Source organism: Porites lutea, chromosome 9 (genome assembly GCF_958299795.1).
Source record: "Porites lutea chromosome 9, jaPorLute2.1, whole genome shotgun sequence".
NCBI lineage: Eukaryota > Metazoa > Cnidaria > Anthozoa > Scleractinia > Poritidae > Porites > Porites lutea.
The window spans coordinates 27,259,959-27,283,393 of record NC_133209.1 but is presented as its reverse complement, the minus strand read 5'-3'; the positions used below and the strand labels follow the sequence as shown (position 1 = coordinate 27,283,393).

General features: G+C 38.9%; 4 protein-coding genes and 1 non-coding gene across 5 annotated transcripts; 3 read left to right on the top strand and 2 right to left on the bottom strand.

Moving 5' to 3' along the window:
• Positions 1-10,069, bottom strand: LOC140947457 (mitochondrial disaggregase-like). The gene is made up of 17 exons (XM_073396566.1): positions 9,840-10,069; positions 8,798-8,855; positions 8,592-8,678; positions 8,128-8,231; positions 7,729-7,857; positions 6,906-7,003; positions 6,486-6,600; positions 6,242-6,319; positions 6,055-6,110; positions 5,209-5,253; positions 4,880-4,987; positions 3,485-3,538; positions 2,920-3,067; positions 2,608-2,678; positions 1,708-1,827; positions 1,101-1,205; positions 1-746 (listed from the first exon to the last, which is right to left on the bottom strand). The coding sequence occupies exons 1-17, from the start codon at positions 10,066-10,068 to the stop codon at positions 519-521; spliced, it is 1,833 nt and encodes a 610-aa protein (XP_073252667.1). The 5' UTR covers position 10,069; the 3' UTR covers positions 1-518.
• On the top strand, positions 3,652-3,725 carry Trnas-aga (transfer RNA serine (anticodon AGA)). Its single transcript has one exon. It is a non-coding gene; the product is annotated as a tRNA-Ser (tRNA).
• Positions 10,070-10,143: 74 nt separating the features above from the next.
• Positions 10,144-14,149, top strand: LOC140947480 (vacuolar ATPase assembly integral membrane protein vma21-like). The gene is made up of 3 exons (XM_073396593.1): positions 10,144-10,277; positions 11,019-11,122; positions 11,710-14,149. The coding sequence occupies exons 1-3, from the start codon at positions 10,243-10,245 to the stop codon at positions 11,841-11,843; spliced, it is 273 nt and encodes a 90-aa protein (XP_073252694.1). The 5' UTR covers positions 10,144-10,242; the 3' UTR covers positions 11,844-14,149.
• Positions 12,552-17,732, bottom strand: LOC140947477 (uncharacterized). Its single transcript, XM_073396589.1, has 7 exons — positions 17,572-17,732; positions 17,382-17,481; positions 16,449-16,534; positions 15,996-16,094; positions 14,851-14,898; positions 14,087-14,152; positions 12,552-13,205 (listed from the first exon to the last, which is right to left on the bottom strand). The coding sequence occupies exons 1-7, from the start codon at positions 17,641-17,643 to the stop codon at positions 13,119-13,121; spliced, it is 558 nt and encodes a 185-aa protein (XP_073252690.1). The 5' UTR covers positions 17,644-17,732; the 3' UTR covers positions 12,552-13,118.
• A 928-nt stretch (positions 17,733-18,660) lies between these two features.
• On the top strand, positions 18,661-23,423 carry LOC140949123 (medium-chain acyl-CoA ligase ACSF2, mitochondrial-like). The gene is made up of 6 exons (XM_073398357.1): positions 18,661-18,803; positions 19,894-20,068; positions 20,556-20,684; positions 20,863-20,916; positions 21,036-21,154; positions 23,323-23,423. Exons 1-6 carry the CDS (start codon positions 18,661-18,663, stop codon positions 23,381-23,383), a joined length of 681 nt encoding a protein of 226 aa, XP_073254458.1. The 3' UTR covers positions 23,384-23,423.
• The last annotated feature ends 12 nt before the right edge of the window (positions 23,424-23,435 follow it).

The window sequence follows — 23,435 nt, the reverse complement described above, 5'->3', positions numbered from 1 at the left end:
ACTCTTGAAATTCTTTTCTTTAAACAACTGACAAGACCCTCTTGGATTGTCAAACTGTCCCCAAAAATATGCCCAATAAATATGATAAATGGTTCTCTACCAAGTGTATTACGTTGTGTAATAATCATGGAATGTCCAACATGAGTTTGGGGTAGTATCTATTCTACTCATTACAGACCACGAAGGATTAAACAAGTAGAACAGCAAAGCCAAGGAAAGGGACAATGAAAAAACGATGGCTTGATGTTGTTCACAACTTCCCAAATGTCTTCCTTTATCGCAACCATATGCGCCATTTTGTTTATCGATACGTTCTCTATAAACCTTGAAATAGCAAGTTGCCCTACAAGGATGGTCATTGTTTTCTGGCGTTCATTCAACCTATTTTCATGAGGTGTACACTATTCCGTCTTCGCCGTGAAAGGTAAACTCCAGGTCACTTTAAACAATGAGGAGGAGGAATATGATGACAAGCCGACACATAACTCCAGTTCTTCATAACGTATCGTTTTTCTCGTTTAAAAGAACAGCTTGTCTTCGGGGACAAACACGTCTCCAACGTCAATATCGACTTTTTTCTTTCCTTCTTTTATGAGCTGCAGTTTTATTATCGGTGCTAAATCTTCTCCAAAACTCCGTCCACCTTCGCCTTTGGGGTGGCCCACAGTTATGTGCAGGGAGCATCCGGGGCTTATCAACTCTCGCTCATGCGCAGCAGCTAACTGATTGACGACTCTTCTCTCGACCTAGAACAAATGAATGAGAGAAACATCAGTTTTGCATGACCATCGGCGATCTCTCAAAGAATTTATACTAGACTGTTTTAGTCATTTGCTGTAAGAGTTTGCCGTGATTCGATCCAATCGTGATTTAGATTACGAAAAGTGTTTTCTCGCGCTTAGCACTGAGTTGTTTATTTCTCTGCATTTTACGCTGACCTTAGCTGTGATAAGCACTCGTTTCACCGACTGCCTCGCCTTCTTATAAGGTTATTTTATAGCTGGTGTGTGTTGGGATTGCCTGGTTGCAATGGTGGCCAGATCCTTATTTGTTTGCAAAACGAACAAATCCTCTACCCTGAGAGGGTAAATCAATCTTACCTCGTGCTTAATCGATCGAGCTCCGTAATGTACATCATATCCATCCGCCAGCACATCCAAGACTTCCCTGTCCCATGACATGTGAATATCGTGACGGTTTAAAGCCTGGATCAAAAAAGCATAATAAAAAAATGTCACTTAAAAACTTACTAAAGGATTCTGACGTTTTTGGACATTTAGCTCACAAAGGAAAAGGCCTAAAAGAAACCTCCAAGAAAACTTTCGCAGAAACAAACCAAAGAACAAACTGCTAGCCTGAGAAAAAAGCCGACATTCCCGCGACGTCACGAACACAGAGATTCCATGCTGATGACGTGTCACTACCCAGATATGGGCAGTTCTTCTGATTGGTTCAAGCCAATTTCCCTCGCAGCGCGACCAATCAAAAGCACTGTCCATATCTGAGTGGTGGAATGTCATCAGTATGGAATTTCTGCGCTCGTTCCTCAGCCGCCCGGACCCCATTTCGCGGGGAAACCAGTGGGGCCGACGTCGCGAAATGTCGGTTGTTTTCTCAGGCTAACAAAGAGCAAAACCATAAGCAAAGGAAAGCACGAGAGCACCAAGAGGATATCCGGGGAATTATAGTGAAGAGAGATTTACAAACCATTTTTGCCCAGAAGTTGAGTTCTCTTGTAACCAAGGTGATGAGCTCCGAGCGCGAGAAGGGAAGAAAGTACACCATCTCGTTGATGCGTCCAAGGAATTCATCTCGTCTGAAGTGAAGCTGTCAAAGGGAAGAAGACGTTTCCTTACTTTCTGGCGAAATCTTAAACTTTTTTCTTGAAATAATAATCTCATTTTAGGCATGATCAGGGTTTTTGCTATAGGCAAATATGTTGAATTTACGACATCCACAATCCCGCAGCGTCACGTTTTGCTAATAAGCCCCTTCGGGATTCAGCGCATTGCATCTTTGGACATGGACCAGTTACTGAAAATCAATAAGAGGGTCTAAAAAATAGTAAAAATTGCCAAGTTTGAGAGCGGTTTGTTGAAAAAGAACAAAGACAATCCAAAAAGCCGCCAAATTTTATAGACACTTGTTGGAGCCCTTAACATTGGGAAAATTAGCGACTTTGGGGGAGCTATAGTTTCCCTCTCTCTAGACGTTTCACTTTTAAACTTGGGAAATTTAATTTTAAGGTACTCTTTTCAGCGAAGTCGACGGATTTTCGCCAAATGATCCTCATCAAAATTTGAGAAAACCGTAAAAACTACACCAAATAGGGGCGTTAGGAGACAAGAATAAACGTGACGTTTCACACGTTAGATTTCAATGAATTATAAACTGCCACATAAATGGGTGTGTTTCCTCGTGTTGTTGACATGATGTTTTGTTAGTAGCATACAATAAACACAGAGAGAAACAAAACGGAAGAAAATGCAGTGCGAACACTAGTCTCCCACGCAGGTGATTTTTACAGTGTCCCCTAAAATCACCTGCGTCGGGGACTACGCTTACACAGACTGAAAAATGCACGGTCGTCAATTATTCCTCGCTTACCTTGAGGATTGGCTGCACCACCCTCTCTTTGAACTTTCTTGATATGGTCACCTTCTCGCTTATTTCGCCATCTAATTATAACAGACGAGTAAAAAAAGCAAAAGTGCAAAAAAGCTGGAAAACCTGCTCATTAAAATAAGCTAGTTACAAGTTTCAAAAACTCTTACTTTCAAAACGAGGCGACGAGTAAAAACTTTCTTATGAAAATAAGTTTTGAAGATGATGTGAACTGCGAAACCATTTTTCAAGGTCATACGAAAATCGCTCTAATAATTAGAAAAACTCAAAAACTTCTCTTTGTGCATCTCTCACCTTCTTCTCTATGTTCAGCGGCTTCTTTTGCCTCTCTTCTCAGCTCTAGCGCATGATTGGCTATTTCGTCACTTGCAAGATTTGACGTCATCACGAAGATCGCATCTTTGCAAACAATGGTTTTTCCCTGACCATCTGTTAAACGGCCCTAAAACAGCAGCATAAACAAAATGCCGGCATACTCATGTCCTGGAACCATCTAGTACGTCACTTTACTTTATTGTTTTAATAAGCGATATCATTTATAGCCACTTTTCAAGGCCTAGGGCATAACCTGCAAGGCACAAATACTTCGCGTTCTTGCAAGCCTATGCCGGCCAAAATGGCGTGGCCCAACAAAATCTATCCTGGCCCCAGATGTTTAAAAGGTGGCTAACGCTGTCTATTGGATAAATCTCTATTCACAGCTGGATAGCGCAATATTGGTTTCCCTAACACTTATCGACTGGATAAAGGTTTGCTATCCAGACTTTGTATAACTGGGACCTGGATGAAGAGAGACAAAGTGGCTCCAGCAAAGTTTCTTGTCTAAGGAAACAGCGCGACGGCAACACAAGTACTTTACCTCATCAAACAACTGCAACATTACCGTCAAAACATCTGGATGAGCTTTATCTACCTAAAAAAAGCACAACAATCTGTTGGCAAAAGGAAAGTTTTGTTTTTGTATTAAAACTGCGAGACGCAGTTCGCAAGTCCGACCCACAAAAATGACCCTTGCTCGCCAACGAGTCCTCAGTAGCTCAGAGGTTAGAGCATCCGATCTAGAACACGGAGGGTCGTGGGTTCGAATCCCATCTGGGGCTCAGATTTTTCTGTGTCCTCTTATGGTTGATTCTTTACATCTCCCTTTCTTTCTTTTATCATATTAATATCAGTGGCATAAAACAAAATGACATGGGTAAAGTAAAAAGTCAGATAACCGAGTAACATTTTATGTTATGGAAACCTTAACCCATTCGCTCCTGGAGATTTTGCCGAAAAACGCGTTTTGAAGCTAGTCGAGTGGTTTTCTGGTCACTGTCGTGCTATAAAGAGCTAAAACTTACCTCAAACCGGTTTACAGGTCGTACACTTGATGGCCTTCTGATCCAGATGTAAAATATCAGCTTGCAAAGTTCGGGCATGCGCAGAAAGCAAAATTTCGACAGTTTTTGGGTTTAAAAGTAACACAGCAGTCTTGACTTTTACTTTTCGCTTTCTCTCCTCCCCTCTTTTTTTGCTTTTCTTGCCTCATTTTTTTTTTCTCTTGCTGGGCATTTAGTAGGCTTCATTTTGGTGGGAATAGTTTTTAGGAAAGCTTTTAGGATCTTAGGATTAGGTGAAAGGTATGGTTTGAAAGATCTCTTCACTCTGCACAAGTTAGCGGAAAAAGTTGTCCTTGACCGTTAACAAAGGGTAGAAAGGACGTGGATCCGCACGGGCGGTTACGGGCGGTTCAGGGACGAATGGGTTAAGGTAATGGTCCGAAGTATAATAACAAAAGCATGAGGAGTATTAGGATTAGTCTAACCCCAGACTGGTCTAACCCTAATGGTTCCCCCAACCTCGTCCTCTTACAACAACGACAATGGGAACGTCAGAAAAGCAACAGATTTAATGAGCAAAGAAACAGCTCGGCATGTGCATCAAGCTTTTCTGTAAATTTCTTTGCCATCCCTGAAAACTACATCTGTACGATATGAAATGACCAATTTTTAAGTTCCCAAGAGTGAACGGACATGCGATAAATTTAACTCTCTTTATCTGAGTTCGGGTGTGGTCCTCTTTCTTCAGCTCCAGCCTAAAAGACCGAATGAGTGGAAATAAGCAAGTTCAAAATGACACGAAGTTGGTTTTTCAGTGATGTTATCAGTGATGTCTCCCCTGTCGAATTTGTTAGGTCCTTGACAGAAACTAGCAATGCAAAAGCAAAATTTAGGCCAATGTGCGTGGACGTTCAATTGAAAAATCTCCTGACCTCATCAAACAGCACCACAGCATTAGGACATTCTTTGAGTTTCTTGGTTAGTTGTCCTCCTTGATCATGACCTATATACCCTGGGGGTGCACCGATCATCTTTGCCACCTAAAAACAAAGCTACATTTCAAAACTGGCTTCTACATTGTGCCACTGTCAACAACTCAAAATGTTTGACATGTCTTGACCAGAAAATAACAGTAGGTCATCAGACCATGACATACTTAAATTGGCCGCTTTTATTTGTTAAAGTTCCAAGTTGTTTTTGTTTAAGGTGGTGCAGGAGAGTTAAAAACAAATGAATAAAGCTGAACTTGAGTTATACATACTTCATGTTTTTCTTGGTATTCAGACATGTCCAATCTTATAAAACCCTGAAATAATAATAAAAAATTACTATATAATAAGGTACTTGTAATGCCTAATTATACATAATTGAATCATGGAAAGAACATTCATTTGAAAATAAAAAGTTCATTACAGATTCCAAATTTAAAATCTCCCGACACGTGACCAACCTGAGACTTTTTCTTTCAGGTTCACAATCTGTGCATAAATGGCGAAATGAATCCCATATCAAAATGTTCTGGATTTGTCACAAATCTGCTACAATCTCCTTTAGTGTAAACTTTAACTAAGACAGACACATCGGCATTTTTTTGGCACAAGGTCTCCACCTAAGTGGCACCCTATAGACAGTTTCTGCACTTTTCAAAAACACGCAAATTCTGAGGTTCAAAAGCAACCTTCACAATTGCTTTTTTGCTGCGGTCAATCATAATAAACTATTACTATCACAAGCAACAAACTTTGAGACACAAAATGGATCGAAATCCACCAATCACAAATCGCGAACCACGACCTTTTAAACCTGTTGAAGTAAACTTCTGTTTCTTAAGAGGTCTGCTAAGATGATTGATGGCAGTGAAGAACACAAACATCAGTTGGCTTTTGAACTTTAGAATTCGCATGTTTTTGAAAAAAGCACTTAACTTGGGTAAGGAACATAACTGAAGAACAGCGAAGATTACATTAACAAAGCTGATGTCTGTTGATGTGTCAAGGGAGGTTTCTGTTTCCTAGAAGTGTCCATTAAAAAAGATTTGAATGTAAGTCTTCAATAATCAGATTTATCTCAATACCGATAAAATCTAGACACTTATTGCTTGATGTACCTTCTTGTTGTCTTTGTGTAGGTATCTGGCAACCTGTTTTGCTAGTTCTGTTTTTCCTACAAGAAAAATAAATCAAGCAAGCAAGTTCAAAGTGGAAAGATGGTGAATGGTGGTTAAATGAGCTATTATTGAGGTGTTTAACAATGCATTTGGCATTGTAACTACAGCTTGAGTTCTTGATACTTACCGATTCCGGAGGAACCAAGAAATAGAAACACAAGGGGATGCTCCTCATCATACCAGCCATTTTCTCTCCTGCGTATTGCTGAAAGAGATCATTTTTTTATAGAATGAAATTTCTTCTTACCAAGAAAGGGTTGCTTATATTGGAGAGCCACAAATAAGCAGTTAATTTGATTACATTTAGTTCTAACTAAACTAATATTAATATTGTTTAGTGTCATAATATTTATTAAGCTACAAACACTTACTTGCAGCAACTGAAAGTATGGCTCCCTCTTGTCCCACTATGTTTTCTCTAAGTCTCATCTCCAGAGGATAGCGCCGCCTCTCTTCTGCTTCCTTTTTCTCTTTCTCTTTGGTATACTACACAAAACAGCCAAATGTGGTTTAAAATGTTAAGGAAAAGAAGTGGTAGTACTAGGTTGCATACTTGTGTTGCATGTTCAAACTGTAGAGATGTAGTACAATGTGGTGATGCATGCAACTAGCAACAGGCAACAGATAAGAAAACCAAGGCTGCTAACCATCCAGACTCAGTTGCAACATAGAAAATAAAATTGATGAACTGATGATCTGATCTATCAATGGGAATGATACCTTTTGGCATGCAGTTTCTCCTGTTTTGCTCAGAAACTAGTAAATAAAATATGACATAAAACCATTCATACCAATTCCATTTTATTGCTCAAGAATTCTTTGATTTTTTCACTTCCTGCATATTCCATAGCTGTATGCCCCAAATCATCTTTCAGTGTTGGATCAGCCCCTGCAACAATAATAGTAACAATAAAACAACAACTAAAACTTATTTTTCAGCTGCCTGTTTTTCTTAAATGCAATCAGGCTAAATCTCTCCAGTATCTTTAACCATAAACTTCTAAGATCTGACAAACCACACCTTTTTCAAGCAACAAAAACCAAGTGACATCAGCCATGGTCCAGCATGACTAACTTTTAAATCAAATAATGGTACTTTTCAGGGGCACCCAAAGACTGTTTTCTCTGAATTATCTGTTCAGAGAGGCAAATATAGCCTAAAATTTTCTTTTTCTTGAGGACGACTAGAAATTTCTAGATGACTGTTCCTTTAAGGTACAACTTTCAAAGCTTATCTAATAAATTCACTACAATTTTCTGGAGTTTAATTTCTCACCTTTTACTCCCCATGTTGGGCTAGTTTTTGTAGAAAAAGAAAACCTAAAACTTTGAGAATCAGAAATGTGATGGAGAGAGGAATAAGAAAAACTTCGTTTTTGTAAAACGTTAAATTGCAGCTAAAATTTTCAGGAAAATAAAATTTTCTGAAGCACTTGTAAGTTCAAAAAGACTTGAGTTCCCCTAGGATGACTGAACAGATACAAATTTTATAGCGCTGCTTAGAATGCATTTCTAGAGATCTAAAAGTACTCTGGATAGTCAAAAAAGAGTTTCCAATGTATTTAGGAGGAAACCGTCATTAGGTGCCCCTGACTTTTAACAAACTTATATTACCTGCATCAACAAGCAGATGAACACATTCAAGGCTGTCAGCAAGAGCTGCATAATGAAGTGGGGTGAATCCACTGAAGTTTGCACTCCGATGGAGCCTCTCACTGAAGTCATCATCTCGTATGAATATCACTGCATTTTAATCATTAAACAAAAAATTGAGTGATAGAAATTTGAACAACAACATATTTTCTCTTAGATTTTCCTTTTCAACATCTACTTATCTGACAATGTACGCTTATCACAAAGCAGATACGGGGTGACAGATAAAGGCTGACATTCAGGACTGGCAGGCTGCATTGCCCATTGGGGGGTGGGGTGGGGTGGGGTAAACAGGCAGTTAACATTTTAGACTATCTATCTGACTGATTTTTACTTTTAGAGAATACAGGAAAAACAAACCATCAAAAGATCTCATGTGTTTCTTCTGAGCTGTCTTGAAAGCTGTACTAAATTCCTCTCTTGCATTGACATCAGCTCCAGCTTCTATAAGCAATGCTAGACACCTTCAAATGTAACGGAAAGTAATCACAGATCAGAGACAGCTGCCATGGCTTGTATACACACGATCTGTTGGCTGGACATCAACCACATTGTAAATACGCTAGGACGTAAAAAATGGAAGCATGTTTTTACTGCATAAAAATCTCTTGAGATGGTTATTATTCAAAGATTTATAGATGGGAGGTTCAGGGTTGTCATTAAGACCCAGGGGCCGGGGATTTTCCCCGGCTACTTTTATTGCAAAATAGAAGAAAAATAGAACCAAAAGAAATCCCTAGCCGTTTGACTCCCTGCCTACTTGTTGTATTTACCCGGTAACTTGAAATCTTAGTAACAACCCTGGAGGTTGTTGCATGACCTACCGCTTACTCCTGTTCATGGCAGCTACATGAAGTGGAGTCCATCCCAGAGGATGTCTCTGGTTCACATCATGACCTTGGCTGATCAGTCTAAAATGCAACAGAGAAACAATAGAGTCAGAAGCATGGGTCCCATACGTAACGACGATAACAGTCATAATAGCATCAAACAGACTGGGTGTCTTAATTCAAGAAAAAATGGTGAATACCTTTGAAGTTCTGTACTGTCATTATGCTTGGCTGTTCTGCACATCCTTTCAACTATACCTGTTATAAAGAAAATCAATAAAATGACAATAATAAAAAAAAAACTTTAGACCACAATGGCAATGACTGGACATTAGCTGACGAAAAATGCACAGACTTGGAAGCACACGTCTTGGTATCTAATGCCAAAATGCCAAGGGAGGGGGGATAAAAAGGCTTGAAAATTTTTGATTTCTAAGGGCATTCCATTAATTTATTATCAACACACATATCCCCTGCAGCTCCTGATGAGGGGGGCCTTGAAAAGACATTTCTGGAGAGCTAACAGCATTGACAATCCTTGATACTAATGTGGGTCTGGTTCAAGCTTAAACTGACCCCTAAAGGAGACCATACTAATACATGGCATTTTTTGTCACTTTCTTTACGCACGGACTTAAGCGATCCCTGAATGGGCAAATATAGTAACTTTCCATCCAGAACACCTTAAGTGAGACCGAAATCAGCAATTCACACCCCTAAGCGAGATGATGAGCATCCCCCTCACTTTTATAATGGAGTGACCCCCACTCCCCCCCGTTATTTAACAATTATTCGTCGAGCCCGAATGGGCTCTAAGTCAATAGCCCATGAGGCCGAAGGCCAGATGGGCTATTGACTCAGAGGCCATGACGGCTAGAGGAATAATTGTTTAAGTAAAATACAACTAGTTGGTCAAAAATATCGAGACAAAACAACTTCAGCTATCAAAACGCGATTCAGCCGCCATTGTTTTGGTTTTCAAAGCTCGCGCTTTTCGCTACTAGTGGGCTATAACATATAGCCTAGTAGTAGCTCAACCGATCAGAACGCAGCATTGGTTTGGAGAGAGTTGGAGAGTTGGATTTTACTAAATAAGCTGATGTCATCGCCTCTAGCCTGAAATACTATACTACTGTATTTAATTTTCTCCTTTTCTCTTCAAAAGAACAAAAAGACTGGCGGGGGAAGAATATGAGATCATAATCTCAGATGAATTAGACTTATTTAGATCTATTAAATCACCTGAGCTTGCAGCACAAAATGCGACACCCCCGCATAGTACCCCTGTAGTACCCACAGCAAATCCCCAATGTAAGCTCTTTCTTGGCGGTAAATAGAACCTCCGCCATCTTGAAGCATTTTTTGAAGTTAACCTGAATACTGTCGTGATAAATGGTCTGCTTTTCTGAAGGTAACTGAAAGATAAACGCGATAATTTCGCACGAAAAACCCGTCCTGCGGCAGCCGCCATGTTGTTGTCTGACGTAATAGTTAGCACCGAGGAAAACTGGTAACAAACTGGTCTCAGTACTCCTCTTTCATTTCCTTCAGAAATCGAAGACGGGAAGATGGCTGACGGTGGAACAGTTTGAGTTGCAGGGGCTGTCTTCTTCGAAATCATTACATTATCATAAAATTTCTAAATATGAACGTTGCTGAGGTTCAAGGGGACACTTTAGGGTAAGCATTACCGTAACTTTTTCGTGACAGTATACTTTTTCTTTCACGATCATCGGCTGACAGCATTTTCATTAAATATTTTTCTTCCTATTGAATTGATAAGTAATTTATTTGTTTCTGAATAATACCCAGCGTATCAACCACTGTCATCTGCAACTAGTTTTCTATTGGGGAAAAGGTTTTGGCACTTTGATCTTTGTTTTCGTGGCGGATAACGTTCAAAATATTTATTATACCTCGAGCTCAATAGTTGGGACACAATTAATTAGGGACATTCCACTTTTTATCCGCACTCCCCACCCCCCCCCCCCCCCTATGAAAGGCATGATTCCGACAGGCCCTTATCTCTTAAATTACGATTCCTACAGGTCCCTTATCTTGCCACACAGTATGGAGGGCAGGATTCGGACAGGCCCTTAACGCTTAGATTGTGATTTCCTACAGGTCCCAGATCTCCTCATTCCCATGGGCCTTGTAGTAATCCGAAACCGTTTCTTGTAGTTAAAATATCAGATTCCAACAGGGTCCTTCTGGATATATTATTTGATTATACCTTCCATAGGGAGGGGGGTGCAGATTAAAAAAATGAATGTCCCATTTGCAAGTCTTATAATCATGGTCAAAGACTGATCTACTGAACTTAACAGAAGAATAAATACCATGGTATGATCTAATATATACGGGAATCTTTCGAGTACTTCAATATAACATAATTTTTAATGATGATGCCTCCTGTTTCAGGCCCCGGGAAAGGTCAGTTCTCTGGACTTTATTGAAGTTTACACTGGCCATGATTTTGTTACCAATTTCCAGCTTTTTCCTCTCTAAATCATTTGTATTTGAAGGTTAGTCTATAGTCTTTTAAATGCTTAACTGTGATTAATTATGGAAAAACCTAAACAGCACCAAGAGCAAAAAATTGGAGTTTCTTCTTTGGAAATCAGGCTTTGTTCATCACACAGCACTGGACAAGTTTTTGACTGGTTGAGAACTGGAGTATTTAGTTGTTTGGTTCACTTGGAACTTCCTTAATCAAGCAAAAAGTTAGACGTCTAGATGTTCAAAAGTTCCATGTGTTTGTGATCATCGCCCAGGGATGTAACTTAAATTTATAACAAACAGGAAATGTCATTCTGATGGGCGGATAAATTGTGAAAAGAAAATAGTTGCCTTTTTAAAGACTGCAATTTTCATAAGCCAGAAAAAATGAGTTAACAGCGGGGTATTTTCCCTAGCTTTCGGCTATTATCTACATCCCTGCTGATGGCCACAAACTGTCCGAATTTTTTTTATTGAGTGGGCATACCCTCAAGGGGTAAGGGTGAGGGGTACTCATACAGGACAAACCTGTGGAGTAACCCAAGTAACAAGAGAGAGTAGAGGTGGGCATTTTAAAAGTCCTTGAGAATGTTTTATTTCTATCAATTTGCAGATTTGCTGGGTTATTCAAATGGATCTATTGGAGCAGCAACAATAACAGTCATAGTTGTTCATGTTATAGTTGGCTTATACATTTGGGTGGCTATCAATGAAGAAAGTCAGCCAAGGCCAATGAAACAGGATTAAAATAAGAGAAGGACAGTGTGTGGATTATCGAAGATCGGGTAAAGAGCTAAGATTTTGGAAACAGTGAATGGAGTACACTGTAGTTACCAAACTCGCTAGAGGCTCTTTAAGGAAAACATTGTATCGGCAGCCTTTTTGAGAGACATTTTTACATAATGATATATCTCTAACAAAATTGCTCAAATTAAAGAAATGAATTGCTAAATGTCCTTTATTAAGAGGGAAAAAGGAATATTGTCATAGTTTGCCTGAGATAGTGAGATTATTTACATCACCTAGATCTATTTCATAGGACCTTAATTATTAATATTTTGTGCTGGTCTCTCAGAGACTTTTTACTGTTTCTGGTGAAAAGTAGTGATGCTTATCAGCTATTGAAAAAAACGCTGTAGTGGTTCAATGAGTTAGAGGAATAATCAGTCAAATTTTTTTCCAGTTGTAGTCAGGATATAAACAAGAGTAGCAGGCACAAGGACCTAAATTTGTGTGGCTTTTATCTAACATTATTAAACCTAAATGTTGAGTAGGCAGCAAATATTCCACTGAAAGTGGCAAAATTGCCGGCTGCTGGCTCATTTTGAAAGGTCTGCAATTCACCAGCTGTGCATGACTGTATTAAGTATCTTTTACTTTTTGCCCTTGTAACTTGTAGCTGCTTTCTTCCATTATGATTGCCATGTTTTGCTTTAATTAAACTCAACTATTGAGTCCATGGAAGACAAAATGTCATATTTCTTTTTATTCCTTGTCATCAATAATATTTCTATGTTATTTGTACATTATTTATTTTAGATTGTCCTCTCTACATACAAAAACTCAATAGTATTACAGACCCATTTCTTAAACTTTAATATTATTAATAATTAATAAAATTAATAATCAGTCATCTGTATTAGCATGCCCCTCCTTCATGATTTTTTTTTCTTTTTTTTTTCTTTTAGATACTAGTGAGGGAAATGTTCTTTATTTATTCTCATATATTGATTTTGAAGCAGTGTTTAGTACATTAAGAAGAAAGTATATGCCGTTCACACTTTTTTGGAAAGGATGTGTGTTTTCAAGTCGGACAAACCAAAAATGTTGTTTGGGCATACAACGCCTTGACTTTTAGTACTATGAATTCTTCAGGTTCAAGATGAAAGCCATTGGCATTATTTTGATCTGCATGTGTGCTGTTATATTGTCTGACCACAGGAAGGATTTTAATCAGATATTGTCCGATGGCTCGCTGTTATTTGCCGCTCTAGATTAATATCTTGATGCTGAGTTCTTTATTTACACAGGTCTGTTGATCAGTAGAGGAGTTCTTGGGTTTTCACCATCTCCATCACCTTCTGGTGTGAATTGACTGATCCCTGCAAACTGAAAATTCAATAATAAAAGATCAGTATTATCAGTAAGACTACAGTCAACCTGTTTCTCTATTTAGATGGACACCACTAGGATCAATACTTAGTGTCTGTCTTAGTGAGGAGACTGATCAATTCTAGAGAATCAAAGGAACCACCTTTTTCTGCTTAATTCCAGAGAATCAAAGAAAATAGCTTCTGAACCACATTCACATACAAATTCTCCAGATTGATTTTCATACATTTCCTTAAGAATTAGTTAAGAGAGTTAAATAAAAGATCAAAGCAGTTTCTCTTTTAGCGATCATTTTATTAATTTCCCATAACCATTTCTTTTGACAATGTATGGATATTGTTGGGAGAAAATTGATGTTGGCCACTATTGGGACTTGAAGGGTTATAAAGTGGCCACTGCATGGGAGTTTAGACAGTGTTAGGAAATTTAGTATATGTAACTCTCAATCATGCTGTAGTACAACTCACCCTCCTACTTCTCTAACCCTGCCCTCCCCTGTTAACCCATTAAGCCCCAATATCCACATAGAAATTCTCGAAACTGATCTCTATACATTTCCATAAAGAATAAGTTGAGAGAATTTGGTAGAAGATCAAAGCATCTTCTCTTAGGTGATTATTTCATAAATCCTCACAATTTTTTCTCTTGATAATTGTGCATTGATATTGTTTGGAGAAAATTTATGTTTGTCATTTTTGGGACTTAAAGGGTAAACAGTGTCATTAATCAAGCTCTTACGAAAGTCAAGGAAAGGAAAGAAATGATCGTAAATTATACAAGTTGTCTCCAACTGTACTGCTAAGTTTGCATTAAACAATTTGATAATAGCTACATGTATATGCAAGGGCTCAAAAGTGAATATTAATAGCTATGCGTACCATTCTGACGAGCTGTTGTCGTCTTAGATCCTTAAAGTATGAGTAAACGCACAGTACGAAGTACATCTGTAAAAAAATCTTATGGTTATTAATTGTGCTAGTTTCATTAACAATCTGCCTGTGTGTCTGTTAGAGTATGATTAATAAGGAGATTAACATTTATTTATCTAATCGATTTATAGGATAAAAACGACATCCGGGACCCGAGTGGTTTATTTTCCATAATCTCACACGTGAGTTTTTCGATGACGTAATTTCGGTCATTTCCCTCCATTATTTTATAGATGTCTTTTTGTCTTTATAATAAAAAGGACATTACACGGCGGCTTGAAGACATGAATTTTATTTTCTGTTGGCAAAATCAATATTTTACTCACTCGCTGCGCTCGTTCGTAAAATATTGTTTTGCCACTCGAAAATAAAGTTCACATCTTCGCGCCACCGTGTAATATCCTCTATATAATTTTTTCCGTATTTGTAAGTTCATGAGTGATTTGTTCATTCATTGTTAAAGAAATTCCAGCAAGCAAATTTGACTGCTTTTCACATATGTGGCAAATGCCTCCACCCCTTTTTTAAGAAAACCCCCACGGACCCTTGCAAGTGTCTACCAAATACACATTTTGTTTTTCAGAAAATTTATATTTTAAGAAAAGTGACTTCCCAGACGATAGCGTTTGCTTAAGAAAGGTTTCACTGTAATAAGCCAATAATAGCGTTTACTCTCACCCACCCCTCTCATGCATAAAAATTGTACTACTCACAAAGATGAAAAACAGTATTGCATCAGATATGTACACCGAGCAATTCAACTGCAAGAGATAATAATATATTTCAGTGTAGGCACATAACGTTCCGCGGATTTATGACCTGGGCTGGGTGGAAACTCGTATCTGGACAAAGGGAAACGGCGGAGTGCCCTGGTCCCCTCATCTCTTCATCTTCATGTCCGCAATATTGGTCTCCCTGACGATATAAAGGCGATCATGTTGGTGTCCCAAACCGGCGAGTATAATCCTGTGGGAGTTGAACCGTTGTCTTAAGTAAAAAACGTAAAAAGTAAAAAAACTTTGGATTGATAGGATTCCCCATAAACTGATTCCCGATAAACTGAGAAATCCTTCGCCTTTATAACCTGAGCAAGTTAGGGTGTTGCCCCATGTGCAAAGCTAACAAGCTCCATTTTAAATGTAAGGTTCTTGCATTCGATTGCGGTGTGTGTACTCCGCTCAACAGTCACTGGCAAATGACGGCTTGAACGGTATGGTACTGCATTGTTATATACATATTTGGTCATATTTCACTGAAGGGCCCTCCAACCAAATGGTGAAACAGTATCATATCTGCCCTGTCTTTGATAATTGTTGGTTTCTTGAAAAACATACTAGGCAACATTCTTGGACTGTGATTTGGACCTTTAGAGAAATTAAACTTTTCAAACGGGAACTAAGCATTTCGACTGTTAAAAAGTTTTTATTATTTGTCTCCAATACTTCACAATTTTCAGCTGCTCCCGCAATTGCTTCTTTTAAAAAACCCCGTTCAAACGAACGCCTTATTACTGGCCAACAACTCCCAACATTTTTGGATCTTGCATCCGTTTGCACACCCTGTTGCATGTTGTTGACGTTTGCTGGGAGTTGTTGCGCAAAGCTTGAAACTGGTCAAACTTTTAGCCACGTGCAAACGAACGCAACAACACTACAAACATTGTTGGGAGTTGTTGCGTCTGTTTGCTTGTAACTTTAGGTCTATTTTTGTTTTTGTCGTTATTTTTGACGCACCTTCGTTGTTCTTCCTTTCACTTTCGATTTTTTATTATTATTATTATTATTAAGCTAAGGATCGTTTGGAGAAGGTTGATTAAAACGCAGAAACTGTTAGGAAGATTATAAGAGAGAGACCACACCTTGACTCCATAAACTACATAGAAGATGATAACAAGAATAGAAAACAGTTCCTCTAATACAACCCACACCATCCAAGGACATAATAACCATCGCCAGCGCTGAAACGAAACGAAAAATCGTTATAAAAGTATTGCACAATTCAGTTGCCAACTGCTGTAAAAAGATAAAGTTTAATATGTCTTAAAAACTAGAAAACAAGCAGTCTCTCTTTCTTCTTAGTCCGTCGAGCGAAACGCTGGAGACACGAAAATAACCACGCACGTGACCCCGTGACTTAAGGGTATCGCGGCCTCGCTGCTCAACGCTCGTGTGCGTGCACTCCCCTCACAAAATCTAGCCTGCGAAAACATCCGTTTCTCCTCGCTCTTCGCCGCTGGGGAGAAACGGATGTTTTCGCAGGCTACACAAAATCTGAAAAAAAGAGAGACTGTTAGCAGTCTACAAAAGCTAACCTTGAAAAGTCCAACTAGCATCACGACAGCCACGACCATTGAAATCGCAGCAACAGATATCTGAAAGATGGTTATCAGTTGGAGAGCTGAAACCAAGAAAGTAATGCTCTTTCAAATCTTCTTTTCTCATTCTCGTTAATCCATCGCGTAAATTTAGTGTTAAAATACAGTTTTTTAACTAACCTACACCGGAAGGGTTCGAAAGGGGAGCAGCAAGCAAAGAAGAAAGGGGATTTGCGCCTTTCGTGTTTTCACGCCCGCCAGCCACGCTAGATATCCATGTCTTGATCGGCTGAATTCTAGCCTATTGCAGGCATTTAGATAGTAGAAACGGCGCAGAGAAAAGTAAGCAGGAAAAGCAGTGATCCACTATCTGAAAGCATGAAACAAGCAAAGTGCATTCCCGCTCGACCAATTGCAATTCTTCCAGCTCTCGCGATTTATGCGCAAAAGGCCGCGTGCGCCGATGACAGAAACTAAAAGTTCTTGTCCTGAGTTTTTTCGAACAGGTAATGGGGCGTCAGCGTTTTGTTGAGCTCTCACACGTGCTAGCCCAAGTCTGTGCTACTAATATACAACAAAATTATTTCCTCGAGAATGATATTCCAGTTGTTTTTCACATTCTTGGCATGGACCTTTCTATCCAGGCTTCTATCGATGTGGCTGCATAGACTTTTGTTCTGCACAAGAAACTATCACTCTAAGTTTTTAACGTAACAGGAAGTCATGAGCAGAAATTGCGAATAACCCAGCATATCATCATTAAGAAAACAACGCTCGATACATTGAGATACTTTGCATCAATCTTACATTGACAACGACTAAAATTTACAAGCAAAAGAGCAATGGCGATATTATAATGATACATTATTTAGCGTAATTCACTCAGTATGATCTTAAAATGATTCCCACTTTGATTTTCAGTTAACTTACTGCTGAATTTGATAGGTAAGAGCTTTCTTGCCTCTTTCGTCATGCGATGACGGAACACAAGTGTAAACCACTGAAGGCCGACTCTCAAGACACCAAGAATCTGAAGAGCGAAAAAATACGGTAGCTTTCAAAATTGCTTCAGTCATAATAAATCGTTGAGATATATCATATCTTAAGGCTGTTGTTATACCAGACTTAAAATTCCACATATCCAAGATCCTTCGTAGATGCTGAAACAGCAAAGGAAACTCTGGATAACCATGTTTTGTCGTTTTATTGGCGAAGTAACCAGCAGATGTGATTAATGTATATTTGCTTGATTTCATTGAGTGCCAATATAGAATTTAATTTATTCTTACATAATAAAGTTTCGACTCCTTAAGCGAGCCAAAATTTCACTTTCAATGGATCAAGATTTGTCACTTCCGTGTCAGAGTCACACATTTTCGATTTCCGCATCATGGCTGAAGTTATCGCCGGCAGAAGTAAATACATGCACAAAATTTTCACTCTCAATTGCTCGAGATCCTAACAGATCTCGGCAAAAATCAAATTAAGTAAGTAGTCAAACTCCCAAAGTGTAACACATCAAGCAGTTTTAGTTCTTTTAGAAGTAATCGTTCAATATTTATACCCATGACGGTAAGATCATGATGAATAATTTGCATCTATTTCGTGCCTGTGACATTTATAACACACTACTGTTTTGCAAGGCCCGTGTGCCGGAGTGTGCGTAGCCTCCCATGCAGGCGTTTTTAGGGGAGCTCGTTTTTGTGGGGAGGAATGAAAAACGAGCTCCCCTGAAAACGCCTGCGTGGGAGGCTAGATATAGGGTGTGCGGGCCTTCCCTTCAAATTTGGTTACCTCAAACCTTTATTTTTATGAGTGTTCTATGAAAAATGGGGTCACACCGAACAATTCATCCCAAACTAAAAGAGATTTGTTATTGTGTAACCCAGACTTCCTGACGCACGAACTAACAAAAAAAAGCGTTCTTTTTTTCCACGGGCGTCTGTTCCACCCCAGTCTGGGGTGGGTGGTCCGGGGGCGGTAGCGGGGCCCTGGCGGGAGGTTTCGTGGCCTAACAATTTAAAGGTGAAAAAAATCAGTCGAATTTTCTTTAATATAAATGTTTATATATAGAAATTTGGGAATCATAATTAAGAAGTTGCTGTTTTTATCGTCACTCACTGAAGCGAACACTGAAGCCATATTGAATACCGAGTAGGACTGGGAAACAGTTGTTGGGGACGAGAATGAGAAATTCGACAACATCAAGATGGCGGCTATTTTGAAGGGTCTGTTCAGGAATTCATCAGCTGGAAAATGCAGCAGTCGGTGGTTGTATTCATGCTGGATTCAGAGATCCTGCAAGGAAATATCTTGTGGCTTTTGTGGCACGAGTCGATTTTTATCTACAAGGTATGAAATCTCCAGTTTGCAGAATTTTTAATACAGAGCATGACAGAACTAGACGAGATCCCGTTCTTGCACAGGCATTTTTCGCCTCGCGTAGCGAATGCAAACTGAACTTGTTGCAACATAGCAGTTTTTCAGTGCCATTCTTTAGTAAACAGTCTTTCAGCCACATACAAAAAAGATCTTGCACGCGGCATAGCACATCCTCTTCTATAAGAGTCTGGCCCTAACGTCAACAGGCCAAGATGATAGTGTTGCACATATGTAACCTATATGAAGATGTGCTACTGCCAGGCAAATACTTTTGCCGGAAATTCTGAAGTTTATTCCAATTGCTTTTTTAGTTAGCACATTATATTACCAACAATAAGAACACATGTACACTTATTCTTAATAATATATAAATAAATAAACTCACTTGAATTAGTTTCAATGCCATTTTCGATGTGAAAGGTTTCATGCAAAACTGTTCATAAAAACCGCAATCTTTATCAAAGAATACTTGAGGAATTGGAGGTCTAACTTGTTATGACCACAAAGCTGTGCGCAGAAGTAGTTTTGTCGTGAAGTCCGTCAAAATTCCGAAGACTCTTGATGCTGACAGTTATCCACCCTTGCGAGATGAGAGTCTCGATTCAAGAGGCGAGTGTCTCATCTCTAGAGACAAGCTTCTTGATTGTCTCGAGAGATAAGAGTCTCATCTTGCGAGAGGGTGGTAACTTACATTTAAGCGGTACTATACTGGAGAGATCCCTGGCCAGATCTCCCTAGATGGTCTTGTGGTTCCCATGGTTGTGTCATTAGAGGGCAAAGTTCGTGGCAGGATACCAGAATTTATACTCATGATTGCCCTGCTACAGATCACTGGCTGAGGTGTCAAAAAAAAACCAGGATCAGATTGGATCGGATCAACCCCATTACTTGCTAAATGGCAAAACGGGGAGATGTGATCTTCTCTGATCCAGGTTTTGTCAGTAGCTCACTGCTTCCAAGGACATTATAATATATAAAGAATGCACTAATGGTATTTCACCCTATTACAGTTATTGTGCTTGAAAGGTGAAAACAATCTCGTCTATTTTCTGTTTGACAGCCCTGATCAAGAAAAATTGAAATTTAGTTACTGCCAAGGATTATCTTCACAACGATTCATTGGTGAAACCATTAGCCAGAGACTGGACAAAACTGTTGACAGATTTCCAGACCGTGAGGCTTATGTGTTCTGTGAGGACAATCAAAGAGCAACGTTTGCTGATTTTCAGGAGGAGGTAAGGGTTGCATCAGGTCAAAGGTGATGTAGGATAATTCAAGATAGTTTTTTTTTCTCATATCCAATTAATCCAGTAGGCACAAAGTGTGTCACTGCCAAAACACAAGAAACCTGCATGTTAAGTATTGGGGTGTAAGCATAACAATCAAAGCTCCCTTAAGCAGATACCCTCTTGAAGCAGAGGAAGTTGCAGCTTTCTGCTAATGGGATCGATGGGTTTTTTAAGCATAGAGTTTAAATGGGATTTTTTCAAGACAGCGATATGAGCTATTAGTGTCCATCATGAAAATAATTGCACTTTCATGTTCTAGACGGCAGTGTCAAAGTTTGAACAATATGTAACTCAAGCATAGAGTCACATGCAAGTGTTGGATGAATTCCCTACTATAGTGCCTTTGCTTGCCAATGCTTATTGTTTTGGGGAAAAGACAAGCATTTACGCTTGTTGGATAGATCTTGACCATTTGCTATTATATTGAATTCAGGTAAATGATCTTGCTGCTGGACTTGTGGCCATGGGTTTAAAGAAAGGTGACCGTGTGGGGATGTGGGGTCCCAACACGAGAGAATGGGTCATCACTCAGTTTGCTACAGCTAAAGCTGGACTGGTACTGGTAAGTAACTGTTGTCATTAATCACGACAAAGAAAGATGAGGACAGTAGCTGGAGCTTTACACTACTGTGTTGTGTACAATGTTTATTTAGCAATGTCCATCCTGCCTGAGGGCTAGTATAGTATCTGTCAGTACTTTTATGCAAATGCCTTATAACTTCGTTCTTGTTTTTCTATAGGTCAACATTAATCCTGCTTACCAAATTCCAGAAATGGAGTACGCCTTGAAAAAGGTAACTAGGAATTACTGGCCAGTGCCTTGTCCTCCATTAGGTGCTCTAGTTTTAAGTTGCATTTTTATTTAAATTTAATATTATAAACATCACTTTAAAATCTTATCACTGACTCACAGGTTGGCTGCAAGGCTCTTATAATGTCTGATCAGTTTAAAACCCAAGATTACTACAAGATGTTGACACATGTTGTACATGAACTTCCACACTCAAAACCAGGAGATCTCTACAGTGAGAGGTTTTTATTATTTTTTTCTGATTTTTGTGACGTACCAGTGCAGTAAAAAGGTAAAACTAACCATAAATTTTCACGCTTTTCCTTCGGTCAATTTTTTAAAAATTGTCTTATTTTTTAACAGTTGCAGTACTTACCTTCAAACTGTCTTATTTTTGTTAAAATTTGTAAGAGCTAATTGCCTTTATTAAGAAAAATTTCAATTAAGGAATATTGGCAAAATCATCTTAACGACCCAATGTTCCCAATGACCCAATGTTGTTTTTATAATGTGGCAAAGATTGAAGACATTTCCCTGTGGAAAATTAGGAATATTAAGAAAAAATGACATTTAACTATTCCTGTCAAAGATGCAATGGAGGTGTTAAGAGTCTAGACTATAAGCATACTTCTTGCAATATGTGCATACGCCTTCCTGCTTTGCCAGGAAGAGAATCGATTTGCTTGTCCCCATTTCTAGGGTTACTAAGAACGTAAATACTACTTCGCTACTTCTAAATAGTTGCTTTGCTCGAAATCGCGCGCATTTACAAGGCCCTAAAGCGTTTTGCTGACTTGCAAGGACCCATCTGTTATTAGGATGCCCAAAATACAGAGATGAATCTCATAGTTTATTAGATATAATCCGTGTAAAGTTTGCTTATCATTTTCGCATAAATTATGACCTAAATTTGGAAACCGCTGAATTTCTCAAATTGGGTCTTTGCGATTTTGGTGAAACTCTGTTCAGCGCAAGGCACTAATGCACACTATGTGTAGCCGAGAGATTTTCACAAAAAAATGCTGGCAACAGCAGATTTTCGACTCAGACCTTAAAGGGGCGTGGCATTATAACCGAGTGACATTTACTCCGATCGCCAAAAATTTTATGTTATATTGTAGATTGATCTATATGTTATCCATTCTATGTGTTAGACTTACGATAAAAGTAAAGGTGGGGATACCAGAGAGCTTCAAAGTAGGATGGTATCCCCTAAAAAAAACTGGGTCGAGTCACCTGCAAACTTAACAAAAGTGCTTCTGTCAGAATCAACAGCTTGTATATCATTCTGAAACATTACGGAAAAAGAACAGGCCCTAATATAGTGCTCTGATGTACACCCCTTTTTATAGGCTAAAAAGGGGTCATGTTACTATCAGCTATTACTCTTTGTTGCCCACTAAATAACAGATTAATAATCCAGTTAACAATGTAGGGATTGATGACTTGTTAAATAAAATAAAGTGATATTTTGCCTAGTCTTTCACTGTATCTAGCACATTCAATCTCTAAAATAGAAAGAGGTCATAAAATTTCTTTCAGTAAGTTAACCCATTCGCTCCTGGAGATTTTGCCGAAAAACGCGTTTTGAAGCTAGTCGAGTGGTTTTCTGGTCACTATCGTGCTATAAAGAGCTAAAACTTACCACAAACCGCTTTACAGGTCGTACACTTCGCGGCCTTCTGATCCAGATGCAAAATATCAGCCTGCGAAGTTCGGGCATGCGCAGAAAGCAAAATTTCGACAGTTTTTGGGTTTAAAAGTGACACAGCAGTCTTGACTTTTACTTTTCGCTTTCTCTCCTCCCCTCTTTTTTCGCTCTTGGTGGGAATACTTTTTAGGAAAGCTTTTAGGATCTTAGGATTAGGTGAAAGGAAAGGTAGGTGGGCAATGGAACAAGATTTTCATGGAGATTTTCAGGTCAACGTTACATGGTTTTTTGCCTCTTTCTCCCGTTTCCTTGACTGAATTGTGCTCATTCTGGTATGGTTTGAAAGATCTCTTTACTCTGCACAAGTTAGCGGACAAAGTTGTCCTTGACCGTTAAAACTGATGACGTCACAAAGGGTAGAAAGGACGTGGATCCGCACGGGCGGTTACGGGCGGTTCAGGGGCGAATGGGTTAATGTATTTTTGTAGCATTTTTTGTCTCTTTGAAAGCTTGAGGCAGCACACAGGGAGCAATATTTCAAGGCAGTTAGCAAGGCTCACTCCACAAAGACAGTTAGTAAGTCCTTTTCTCAAAAAATGTAGTTACTAGTTGAAGTACAAGTGATGAGGTGATTTAAAGCACTTAGTAATAAATAGACAGTCAGACTATAATATTCACAGCTACGAGTATATTGCTTCATTAAGATATCTGGTTTGCATCACTAACATTTAATGTTTAATTTGATATTGATGTGTACAGAGTTCCTGATCTTAAATTGGTGGTGATGGCAAGTAAAGATCATGAAAGAGTGTTCAAGTGAGTATCTCAAGATTTTAACATTTTTCAGACACTTAGCAGATCATCATGTTTGA

Coding starts and splice junctions, on each gene's coding strand:
- LOC140947457 (XM_073396566.1), bottom strand. CDS start 10,068: ATGGCGGCTGCCGCAGGACGGGTTTTTCGTGCGAAATTATCGCGTTTA. Junction 7,004..7,728: donor TCATCTGCTTGTTGATGCAG/GTAATATAAGTT, acceptor TTATTGTTGCAG/GGGCTGATCCAACACTGAAA. Junction 6,320..6,485: donor CATACTTTCAGTTGCTGCAA/GTAAGTGTTTGT, acceptor GATCTCTTTCAG/CAATACGCAGGAGAGAAAAT.
- LOC140947480 (XM_073396593.1), top strand. CDS start 10,243: ATGAACGTTGCTGAGGTTCAAGGGGACACTTTAGG. Junction 10,278..11,018: donor GTTCAAGGGGACACTTTAGG/GTAAGCATTACC, acceptor CTCCTGTTTCAG/GCCCCGGGAAAGGTCAGTTC. Junction 11,123..11,709: donor TAAATCATTTGTATTTGAAG/GTTAGTCTATAG, acceptor ATCAATTTGCAG/ATTTGCTGGGTTATTCAAAT.
- LOC140947477 (XM_073396589.1), bottom strand. CDS start 17,643: ATGGTTATCCAGAGTTTCCTTTGCTGTTTCAGCATCTACGAAGGATCT. Junction 17,482..17,571: donor TATGTGGAATTTTAAGTCTG/GTATAACAACAG, acceptor TTCGCTCTTCAG/ATTCTTGGTGTCTTGAGAGT. Junction 14,899..15,995: donor ATGTAGTTTATGGAGTCAAG/GTGTGGTCTCTC, acceptor TATCTCTTGCAG/TTGAATTGCTCGGTGTACAT.
- LOC140949123 (XM_073398357.1), top strand. CDS start 18,661: ATGGCGGCTATTTTGAAGGGTCTGTTCAGGAATTCATCAGCTGGAAAA. Junction 20,069..20,555: donor TTGCTGATTTTCAGGAGGAG/GTAAGGGTTGCA, acceptor TATTGAATTCAG/GTAAATGATCTTGCTGCTGG. Junction 20,685..20,862: donor CTAAAGCTGGACTGGTACTG/GTAAGTAACTGT, acceptor GTTTTTCTATAG/GTCAACATTAATCCTGCTTA.